Genomic DNA, 12,402 nt, shown 5'->3' with positions numbered 1-12,402 from the left:
CAAAAAACATCAATAACAATAGCTACATTTGTTATAAACCTTTTTTAGTTATTATCTTTGACTGGTATGTATCTACATGTCTTTTCAGGATGTAACCAAATATGAATACATTACATATATTCATACACATACAAATACAGACATGAATAGGATGAACAGTATCAATGAACATTCATTCAGCCTTAGTCCCTGCCTGGTCAAAGTCCTTCCCATGCCAGTACCTGGTATTTTCAGGCCGTCTCCCACCAAGTACTAACCAAGTTAAGGCACACCGGCCGGCGCCAATCTCCATTTCTCTAGCCCTTCAGCCTCTCACCTATTACATAGCAAGGGTTACAGGTCCTCTGGTAACTGCAAGAGTTTGACGCCCCTCTCACAGCTGTATTGCAGCGTGCCTCGTCAGATGTCGGTAGGTACCATTTTTATGATGGTATTTAGTATGACCTAACTGTGAGTAGAACTTGTGATCTCCCAGAGAGTCTAGTCTGTACACCTAATACACCATATAGTCAAAAGTATGTAGACATCTGTGGACATAATCAAATTTTCACCATATGTGCTTGTTGAATATCCCATTCCAGATTTACCTGCCCCAATTTACAAGTCCCATTTCAGATCTACCCTGACTGATTTCAGAGCTGAAATTCTGATCTATTTACTCATTCATCTTTTGATCTGAAACCCAATTGTCTTCAGTGTATTGCAAAAACAGAATACACTGAATACTATTGCTGTTTCAATAGTTTTGGAAGAGATTGAATCTGAGAGGTGCAAGTCAAGTAGCTCATTTTTTGTCTGATATTCATTTAGTGTTTGTAATAGGTCACAGTTAGACATATCTGTTCTAGTCATCAGTTGTTTCCTAAAGGATAAAGTTGTTTCAGTTCAGCTTAATAGTTCAATACGAGACATTTCAAGTGACCTGGAAAGCTGAAAACCTTTCTATGGAAAAATGTGATCATTTTTCTCCTCCTCTTTCTTTTTCCACTTATTATTGTTATTCTTCTATGGTGAAGTGTTTACCACTCATCCACTCTATTTTGGTTTTCCATACTGTCAGAAAACTGACTGGTTCTATTTTAGGTGAGGAAGCAGCATGAAGTGGATGGCGAAGTCGGGTGAGGAGTGTTACGTGTTGTCAATAGAAGCAAATATAGCTGTAGAAAAGTGTGGAACCATTTTTTTCCCATTCTGCTTATTTTGATTTAAACTAACAGGGCTTGCTGTTATAGGCGATTGATGAAAAATGATCTCATTCAAAGATGAAGTCTCATCTATTCAGAGTTGATGGCCTTAGTCAAAAGTGAAGAGCTATGATGAAACAAAATCTAACCACTTATATCCATGAATTAATTACTGATTATTAATGCTTAATAATAATAATAATAATAATAATAATAATAATAATAATAATAATAATATGTCATCTGTTATATTGACTAGTTATTTATTATTTGGCAGCTTAGATTAATGGATGGGCTATGTCATTTTGTCATTTCAACATATGATCAGAAAAAAGGCAGGGCTGTAAGTGCATAATTGAGATCTGAGTATTAGAACAGAGGCATGCACTGCTCATGCGTTCCACTTGGCACCTTAAATTGTTGCTCTCTGTGAGCAAGCAAGCATAGGGGAGGATAAGGGAGACCCATAAGCAAGTATGGATGCCACCCAGCCAAAGGGTGCCAGCCTCTCATGTACATTTTTGCAGTGATAAACTACTCCATGATCACATGATGCTATTCTGGCAAAAGAAGCTGGCTTGGCCCCAAAACAGGGTACATGATGGAGAGAGTGAGATAATTGCCTCATATTTGCTGAACGACTAATTAAAACATATATTCTCATTCCTTCCTCATTTCTCACTTAGTAATTATGTAGATCGTTTTTTGTTGTTCTGTATCAAGGTCATGAATTTGAGGATGCAATTTGTGCTGGTACATTGCACAAAAAGGCACATGGTTCTGCTCCAATTCACAAGGCACAGAATAGCACCCGTCGAGGGTTCGATCTCAAAGATGTTGTCATGGTAATTGCGAAACAGAGGTTCACTCTGGAGTAATAACGGCTATGACCAACTACCTACAAAGACTACAACCTCCAGAATCCTAATGGAAACAAGTTTGTAAATGTAAAAAATGAGTTGGAAAGCACAACAGAATAATTGCTTGTGAATTTAACTGCTGCATAATAACGAATACTTGATTTGTATACTTGAACGAATACTTGATTACATCATGAACAATCATCACAGATCATGAACAAATGTGATTTAAGACTAACAATTATTAACCATTTAAAGGGTTTTCCTTAATGGTTACTTTAAGCTATTTCAAAAGGAACAACTTTGTAGGTACAACATGTAATTTGTTTATTTTTGAGTTGAAAACAAAGTGAAGTCCTTTGGGGAGCTTTGTATCGCTATCTCACATAGAGGCAGACACTGATGTACATATATCCAGTGTATGCATCTTGGAGAATAAGACTGATAAAACCTTATCAGATAGTGCTAGGAGCCCACCATCAGAGCAACGTGAAGACCGGTTTGTATTCCAGGAGCACAGCACAGTAGCTGCTATAAATTTGTCGCTGACTGATGCCAGAGCACTTTAGTTGACCAAACCTGCAGGTCTTTGGATTGTGGGAGGAAACCCATGCAGGCTTGGGGAGAACATGCAGGCTCCACATAGAAAGGCCCTGGTCGACCAGGACATTCGAACCCAGAACTTGTAAGGCAACAGTGCGAACCACTTCACCATTGTGCCACCCAAAAGATATTTCAATATAAACATGCTTCATGTTTCAGGTTGGTTAATCTTTAACGGCACTGAGGCCTAGAGCCAGGTTTAGGAATGACAGTAGCCATATCACAGTGTCTTGCCTCTTGCTACCAACGCTATGGAGAATGATTAGCTGAAACACGCCGCCTCGTGGCCACTGACAGCACTTTTTTTAACCAGTCAACACACGTTAAAACACACTGTAAGAGATTGATAAGATAGAGTTTGATGGAAAAGTGGAGGGCTGACACAGATCGTGAGCCCCCTTCCCATAACCAACCGACTTCTGTATTTAATTGATCCTCAGGGATCCGGCGCCAGTCCTCCAAGTGCCGCGCGCCTTTAATTGGCTTTCGAGCTCAACTCAGGCAAACAATTAAATCACCGAGAGCTCGCGGACAGCCTTTTTTTTTTTTTTAAACACACACACACACACACACACACACACACAGAAAGCAAACTAAAGTGAAGAAGACGGTCCGTGACGCTTTTCCCACTTCAGCAACCTGTATAAATAAATAAATAAATAAATAAATAAATAAGCAAGCAGACGTTTCTGGCGTCCGCCCCTTCCTCGCTCGCGCACGCACTCATTCACTCACTCAGCGTCTGCGCGCGCACACACACGCACGCTCACACACTCTCTGTGGCCAGCGGAGCAGTAAGACAGTCTTTCCCTCTGACTCGGAGAGAATCTTAATATCCAGCGAGTCGTAAAGGCGCGCGCGTGTTGCATAAATAACGCCGAAGACAAGCGCGAGTTAAAATAAATAAATAAATAAAATTTAAAAATCTGTGTCTTGGGCTCCAGTATTATCAACACTGCAGACAGTTTTGTGGGGAAAGAAGAAGAAGAAAAGCAAACTCATCCTGGAGCCGCTGTGGTGTGGATATGACACTGTTTTTGGGACATGATCATTAATGTCAGTAAAAACTTTCCAGAAAGAAATGTCTTGGAATTCGGTGTTGCTTTTTCCCTCTTCTTGAGTGCGTGCCTCGGAGACTCTTCATATTCACGCGCGTTGGAGTCCGCACGAGCCAGGATATTTGAGTTCCTCTTCATTGCTTGCTTTTGGTGTTGAAAGTGGATTTATTTTTATTTATTGTTTTCTCCCCGCGTCGTCTTTATTCTTAGCTGTAACCTACATTTACTAAACTGGAGGCATCGCGCGGAGCTCCCACAACGGAAAAGGTAAGGCTTCTTTTTTTCCCATTTACTTTTTATTATTCAAGTTCCGAAACTGTGTCAAACATGCATGTGCGTACATCTACATGCACATCAGGGCAAAACAAAAAGAAGTCCGAAAACTGTAGGTGCCTTTTCTATAGCTCCCGCGCCCAAAGGTAAAAGAAATAGAGCGGTATTTGTATAATTAGCTTAGCTAAAGCAATCTTAAGCAAACATTTTATTTCTGTTACAGTCAGAAATGTTAATGAAGCTGGTCGCGTTCTGTTCTGTTCTGTTCTGTTCAAGCGCGTGTGGAATGTAACGGAACGAGCAGCGATGCTGTTATCGCGCGCGAGAGAGAGGCGACGAAAGCCGGCTGAGTGACAGCTCGAGAATAGGTGCTCGCGTTGCTGTAATCAGTTATATTCGAAGTTTTCATCGCTGCATTCCATGCACGTGCTGTCTGTAATTTCTTCGCCTTATGTCTCTTCTTCTTCTTCTTCTTTGTTTCAGAAAGCAAGCTTAATTACAAACTAAATATATAGGCTAGTATGATTAGAGATAATAGACAACGCAAGTTTTTTTTTTAATTCCTCCCGTTCGTGCACACGCCAACTTTGGCATCCCTGCTTCCTCACAGGGCGAGTCCGTGCACCAATTTCATAAACAAATAACCCTTTCCTTTCGTCAATCCGGTCACACTGTAATCTTTTAGATAATCCGCTCGTTCCACTATGAACGTCCCGCCCTTAAGCTCTTCGGATAAAAACCCTTGTGGGAATCACTCAACATCGCGAGCTCTATTGTATTTGTCCGCGCGCGCATCTCACTCTTTGTGTGCTTGTGGCTCTTCCGCAGGTGATGAAGCATCGCAGCTGAACATGGAGCTTTTCTGGATTTTATTCTTCTCCGTCCTGCAGCGCTTCACACGAGGGCAGGGGGTTTACGGTAAGAATTTTGCCCAGATCACAGATGAGTTAACTAGTGCGTGCAAACTAGTTAATAGTTTTCAAAATTGGAAAAGTGCGATGAGAATGGGATGCAATATAGACTAGTCGAATTAATTGACTATACTGGATATTAAAAATGCGACGTTTGAATTTTCAGAACAGTCCTGGTTCAGGTTGGGTTCTGGGAGATGTTGAGGGCGCGGAAATTACAGCGCGTGGAGACTTTCTGCATGTAGGCTAGTCATGCAACAGTGTATTACAGAATACATATAATAATAATAATAATAATAATAATAATAATAATAAACTTTGGCTTGGGAATGGTCTCACACCTATTGCGTAATTAGCCAATTAAGCCAACTGACCACCGGGAGAAAGTTTTCAATCAGTGCAGATTGGAGAGAAATCCCGAGCGAACGTTATATTGCTCAGCAAAAGTGTGTTATCTTGTTGCAAAACCAACCAACCAACCAACCAACCAAAAAAAAAAAAAAAGCTATTAATGGAAGAATACGAGAGGTGAGTGTGTGTACGTGTGCATGCTCAAAACATACAGAGAGGTTTTGGACTGGGGGACCCCTACATTTGTGCAAACACTCAAAAAGGGTCCTGAACTGTACCTTTACCTAATCTTGTTGCACCTTTACATTGTATCTTTCAATATCATGGCCCTTTAAAGAAGATTTCAGGTACCGTGACCTTGTACCACTCCAGCAACAAGGAATGACACAGTTTAGTATCTATCTATCTATCTATCTATCTATCTATCTATCTATCTATCTATCTATCTATCTATCTATCTATCTATCTATCTATCTATCTTCTGAGATGGTAGGTGTAAGACACCTGGTTGATCATCATACAGCAGGAGAGGATTTCCAAGCAGGAACTCATTGAGTTTTTGAGACCTGCATTTCTTTATTTCCATGACTTTTTTTCCCCATGAACATGGAATCAGCAAGTGACAGAAATAATAGTCCAGTCTCAAACTTAGTCTATTAACAACTACGTTAATATTTATATGTTTAAACATATTTATATGTTTAAAAATGATAAACAAAATCTAACTGCTGTTTAACTTAAAAGTGGTGAATAAAATAGTCACTTTATGGGGCATTGATAGAATCAGTGCTTAATATAGCAGGAAACTGGAAGAAAAAACAAAAACTGGAAGAATTTTGATCCCTGAGTTATGTCGGAGTGCAAGTGTTCGGGCTTGTACAAATTGTGAACTGTTCAGCAGTCTCAGAGGATTATACAAGATGTGCTCATGTGTTTCCTACACAGGAAGCTCAACTGAATCCATCTCCAAACAGTGTGATTTGCAAGACACCCAAAAACGGATCAAAGAAATGGCTGCATAGCAAATGTATAACAAATCCCAGTGAATTAACGCACATGAAATCCATCACTGTATCAAGACAGCTGAAAAACTGACTTTGCATGCTGGTTTTTAGGATGTAGACTTTAGATCTGAACTTTGGACACTGACAGCAAAGTAGGGTGTGCAGTGCACTGCTTAGCCAAAATTATATATTTGTTCCTTTTATTTCTGGTCAGCAGTGCCATGTTTTTGCATTTGATAGCCGTTGTGTATGATCAAGTTATGAACATGCAAGGAGTGGCTGCCAAATGGTTTTCAGGTCCCCTATCTGGAGAAACTAAAGTATGTCTTATTTCTATTTTTTATCATAAAAAATCCCAAAAAATCCCAAAAGGGATGAGCTTAAAAAAAGGTCGTAATAGATGGAAATGCATTTATATCAGTATTCTTAAAATGTCAAAAGTGGTGTAAGCATTTGACCGTACTCCATGACTATCCATGAAACACTAATGCCATGACGACCCTAATGAAAGCACAATGTTGGTGAGCTGAGATGAAAATTTTATTCTGTGGGGGAGGTTGCATGAAGTATGCAGAAATCTTGTGTTACTGTTCATTCATTAAATTGAAGATTTCTTATGCTTTCTGAACATCAAAGAGGATGGACAGCCATTACAATCTCAGCTCAGCTTAATAAAGTGCTACTAGGCTTGCTTCTTAATTTGCTTCTTAATTAATCAAGTAATTGCCCTCTAATGAGCTGAGTGGGCTTTACTGCTCCCAAATGGATAGGTCATGCATCCATCAGCCTAGGGACAAACTCAAATGTCCTTGTCAGAGAGAGAGAGAGAGAGAGAGAGAGAAGCAGGCTGTATTGAGACTCAGTTATGCTGGAGGGGATACACTCTCAGGAAATAAAGTACATTTATTGTACCTTTACTGCAAGCTGGACTAGTGATTAGTGTGTCCACCTCTCGGCCAGGAGATCGCAAGTTCCACTTGTGGTTGGTTCATACCAAAGACCATCATAAAAATGGTACCTGCTACCATCTGGTGAGGCACGCCACAATACAGGTGCGAATAGGAAGTCAAACTCTTGCAATTACCAGAGGACCAGCCCCCTGTAACTCTAGTTATCTAATAGGCGAGAGGCTGAGGGCTATAGAAACAGAGATCGATGCCGCCTGATGTGTCTTAAGGCTTGGTTAGTACTAGGATGGGAGACTGCCTGGGAAGACCTGGTCCTGGCACAGGAGAGTACAACAGCTTGTCATTGGGGCAGTATCCCAGTACTCTAAGGTACTTATTTCTAACCTTTATATACTGCTTGGAAACATGTATGTACCTTTTGGTCTTAAAAAGATACACATAACACATAGCTACCTTGAGGTTCCCTAGGGGGTACATTAGTGTAGATTATACCTTGAACTCCTCCTGTACCCTTATTTCCAACAGTGTATTTTGCTGGTCGACTTGAATGACTGCAAATGAATGCAAAGTTCTTTTGTCTGATCAACTCTATCCTTCTATTCTAATGAGAGCGATCTCTTCTTGGATGACTCCACCCCATCCACAGGGGATAAATGGCTCACTGAATGGTTTGATGATATAAATCACATGCTGTGGCCTTCACTGGACCAGTCACCAGACCTCACCCCAAATGAACACCAATAGGAGATTTTGGAGAGACGTATTTGACAGCACTCAACACCACCATCATCAAAACACCAATCGATGGAATATCTTTTAGAAGAATGTTATTCATTCCTCCATTACAGGTCTGGAGATGTGTAGATCCATGTCGAGGTGCACTGAAGTTGTTCTGGCTTATGAAGCAAATAGTGCCAACATAATGCAGTTATGATTATGCAGTAAAGATATGGATTTAAAAACCAGGCAATTTTTATTTCAACATTGTTTTTATGAATGACTGAGGCTCAAGAATTCCATTTTTAAAACTATTCAGTATTGAACAGCGCCATGGTTGGTACATTCATTAAAGCTCTAGGGTCTGGGATTTGATTCTGATGCTCTGATGTCGATCTGTTCTCCCTGCCTGTGTGTGCGTTTCCCCTGGTTTCCACCCATCTCACAAAAACTTTAATTGCACCTCCTCATTTCTTTTCCTGGCTTCTTCTTTGGAAAGAAAATGAGGACAGAAGGAACTGAGAAAACATGTATTCACTTAATGAGATGTTCTTGCTCACTGAGCAGTCACTTTAAAGAGACTTTAGTGAGTTTAAAGCAACTTATTGATGACACATTTCACAGGTGTATTAAGTGTTCAGGATTTTAAGAACCTTCTTAAAGCTGGCAAATGTCAACTAATTTCCAGGTCACAGGCTGTAGGATGCAGGAATCAGGAATGCACTGATTGGCAAGACAAATTTGCCCCTTTGGAGATTTGAGAGAGAGAGAGAGAGAGAGAGAGTCTAGGATGGACTGATCTCCTGCTCCTTCTTTGTGCATATTCTTAGTGTGACATCATTGATTTTGAAAATGCTAACGTACCAAGATATACTGATCACCATGATATCATACTGTAAATCTTTTATCCGGCTTAACATGGCCGTCTTTCTATGACTCTCTTGTTCTCTGCTTCTCTTTTATTCCTACTTCATGTGCTCAGGCTCATTGCTTATCATGTTCCCAAAGAAAACTGTCACATGACACTCCAGCTCTCTGTGTTACCTGGTGTTGACTGACCTTTCATGCTTCTCTTTTTTCCTCAGTTTCAGCATGCTCAAAATTTAATATTCCTGTGAAATGTTATCTGGGAGAAAATGAGGTGTGGAGAAGAGAATGCCGGAGGAGTTAATTAAGGAATGGGCACCTACAATTGGAGAGTTTTGTAATCCCTTACTTTTAATGTTCTTTTCAAATTATTTTTATGGGGGATTTTTTTTCCAAGTGCGCACACCTTGTTCGGTTTGTTTAAAGTACAGCAGCCAATATTTGTCCTTATTCTCACAGTTGGATAATAAATCAGTTTATTTATACATATTTTAAAAAGCCTAATGTATTTTTACTTCGTCTTCCACCACAACCCACTTTCCCCCTGTATTTTAGTCTGACTGGTGGCTTCCTTGCACTTTGTGTGTGTGTGTGTGTGTGTGTGTGTGTGTGTGTGTGTGTGTATACACACACATGTATGAGTTAATCAGGATCAGGATTGTGGGTTTCCAACCCAGTCTTAAACAAAATGCTAATAACTGAGGCAAAGAATAAATAGTACCAAATGCTCCATCTGCTAACTCTTAACCATTGGATACAATTCAGTGGTGGCATATTGGCGTGGGAGGTCTTCTTGCTTTACTATCTCACAGCTTGAGGGTCCCTGGTACAATCTTAAGTCCAGGTTACTGTCTACCTAGAGTTCCACATGTTCTCCCTATGTCTTTATGGGTTTCCTCTCGGTACTCTGGGTTCCTGCCACCTCAGGTTAACATGCCAGTAGGTGAATTTGTAACTCTAAATTTTCCCTGGCTGTGTGTGTGTGTGTGTGTGTGTGTGTATGGTGTGGACCTATGTTGGGTGTATTCCAGCCTCACGCTCTGTTTTCCCAGGGTAGGCTCTGGATCCAGAGCCTGTAAAGTGGTGACTGAAAATGAATGAATGATTGAAGTTGTAGCTTATAACCTTGGAGCCTAACTTTAGTTCATTTCACCAGGGTCCATATTTAACCATCAGTTAACCATCTGTGGAGTTTGTATTTCTGTCTTCCTCTAAAACCACACCTCCCATCTGTCTTGCTTCCTTTTCAAGGCAGAACAAAAATCCAAGGGATGTTTTCAAGTCAACTCACCTTTTAAAAGAAGGTTAACAGGAAAAAGGCCACTGCTGAGGTTTCAGCTAGTGATGAGTGGTTACAAGTGCTGACCTTTTCATTGAACTCTGGTTAAAACGGATCCTTTCTTGCAGTTGAGCCCGGCTGGCATTATGGAATGGAACAGCATTTTGTGTGTGTGTGTGTGTGTGTGTGTGTGTGTGTGTGTGTGTGTGTATAAACAGCTCTGTCCAAGAACAGTTGGCATGCTATGACTAATGCATGAGGATGAGAGAGCCACATAAACTATAGAAAGATCTCTTACTCTCTCACTTTCTCACTTTCACTTACTCATTTTTAATTCCCAGCCGTTCATCTCATGTCCTCTTCTCTCGCTTGTTTTCATTTAATTGCTTTCTCCATGCCAAGTTCTCTCCATTATGTTGACCCTCATATCTTATCGTCCTTTTTTCCGTTCTACTTGTGTTGCCTCATTCTCACTCTCATGCTGGTAGAAGGACAGCGTGTGCTCGCTGTGTTCTCTAGCACAGGTGGGATATAATATTTTTGGATCGCTTTATAATTGACCAAAACCATAGGGAAGCACTGTGCTGCTTTCAGCTGTGGACTGACAGAAAGCAGGCTTCCACTACACGGGGCTTCAATTACTCCCAGTAATTTAAAAACAGCCAAAAGTTGATGAGCTGGAACACTCTTACCACTACTGAAGCACTCTTCTGGATTGTTCTGCACAGCTTTGCTCAATAACTCCAGCATAGATTGACAGATTAAAATAGAAACCTGTTCACAATAATCTTGCAGCACATGAGGCCTTGCATATGCAACGTTCTATGCTGAATTTTGACAAGGCATCTATCATACTAGAATTTTGGGTTTCCCACTCACAAACTGGTAGGAAAAAGTACAGAAAACCCATACTTAAGTAAAAGTATCAGTACTGTATCAAAGAAATGAAATTATGTAAGGGATAATGTACAGTGAGCTGGTTATTATTGCACAATAAATCACCCTGGAGAGCTTTGTTTTGCAATAATGAACAACTCGCTATACATTATTCTGTTTATTGCACAACTACTTACTAAAGAAATCAATAATTTGGCAAAATATTGATCTAAAAATGATTATTATTGATTTAAAAATGATATTATTGCTTCCATGAATGACGTGCTCCATAGCAACAGTCTGTTATACAGAAGTAACAGGCCCTAGAATACCCTTACTTGACCAGCCGGAGTAAAAGTAAATTATTTTTGACTGATCAAAAATGAATAATCCAGACATGTTTTTTTTTAATTTATTGTTTCTAATAAGTAGCATTAGCAATGTAAAGAAAAAAAAAACTTTTTACAAAAAGAAATTGCTAATTTGAAAGCTAATTGCGAATTTGAATAAAAACACAAAGGAAATGAAAAACACTAGATAGCAGTCTTAAAGCTGAAAATAAAGACATGAAAATAAAAACAAACACACTTGATTTGCATATCTACCAGGCGAGAGAAAACGTTCACCAATTTTAATGAGTATTTTGCAGATCACAATGAAATCATAAGGAATAAAAATTATGTCTTATTAATTCACTTGAGTAAGAGTACCTGTATTCAACTTCAGTAATAATTGAGTTATAAATCTTCCAAAATCATACAGTAATGAAATCAAAGTCCCTCCTGTGCCAGGACCTGGTCTTTCCAGGCATTCTCCCATCCCAGTACTAACCAGGCGTACCATTTTATGATGGTCTTTAGTATGACCCGTATGTGAGTAGAACTTGTGATCAAGAGGCAGACATGTTAACCACTTAGCCAACTGTCGGTACAGTAATGAAGTACGGTCACTAAGTTCCTTTCCAATGCTGTTCACAGAAGCCTCCACGTAGAGCCCTTTTAGGAAAGCTAAAACCGCAAAGCCCCAATTCAAGAGAGAAAAAGAGAGAGACTGATGAGGGAACAACCATGTATAGGTGTTGTAGTATAACTGATTACAGGAACTAACTTCTTTTGTGGACTTTCCACTACATCAAACCTAATGTCAGTATTTGTGAATAAAAAGTACATTCTTTAAGAACACTTTTTAATAAATAAGAAAAAAATGGCATTCCCAAATTTATATTGTATAAGATGAATAAAATACTTTGAAATAAGTAAGGAATAAAACCCAAAGCATGTATTGATCTGAATTGAAGCCTCAGGCATTGATGCCTTTGATCTTGTATGGTTACTATGGGAACGGGAAAGGTCCAGACAATAGGGGGCTCATATAACTCTCCTACTGTGCTACAATATATACTCATTATGTAAATGTGATTTATTTCAATTAAATTTTTTAAAATTAATTTTTCTATTGACTTGAAACAAAGCAATTCAAAACAAATCCGTCAATATAGACAAGTGTAACTA

The 12,402-nt window shown here is 39.5% G+C and overlaps 1 protein-coding gene across 1 annotated transcript in view; it reads left to right on the top strand.

Annotated features, from left to right (window-relative positions):
- Window positions 1-3,439: 3,439 nt before the first annotated feature.
- The window catches only part of LOC132889128 (MAM domain-containing glycosylphosphatidylinositol anchor protein 1), a 700,848-nt gene continuing 691,885 nt past the window's right edge, over window positions 3,440-12,402 (top strand). Inside the window, exons 1-2 of the mRNA XM_060925323.1 lie at window positions 3,440-3,972; window positions 4,807-4,896. Of these exons, the coding sequence (XP_060781306.1) occupies window positions 4,830-4,896 (67 nt within the window). The 5' untranslated portion in view covers window positions 3,440-3,972; window positions 4,807-4,829. The remainder of the gene's footprint in view (window positions 3,973-4,806; window positions 4,897-12,402) is intronic.

This window comes from Neoarius graeffei, chromosome 7 (genome assembly GCF_027579695.1).
Source record: "Neoarius graeffei isolate fNeoGra1 chromosome 7, fNeoGra1.pri, whole genome shotgun sequence".
Taxonomy (NCBI): Eukaryota; Metazoa; Chordata; class Actinopteri; order Siluriformes; family Ariidae; genus Neoarius; species Neoarius graeffei.
The sequence above is the reverse complement of the archived record's forward strand: the minus strand, read 5'-3'. Positions and strand labels throughout refer to the sequence as shown.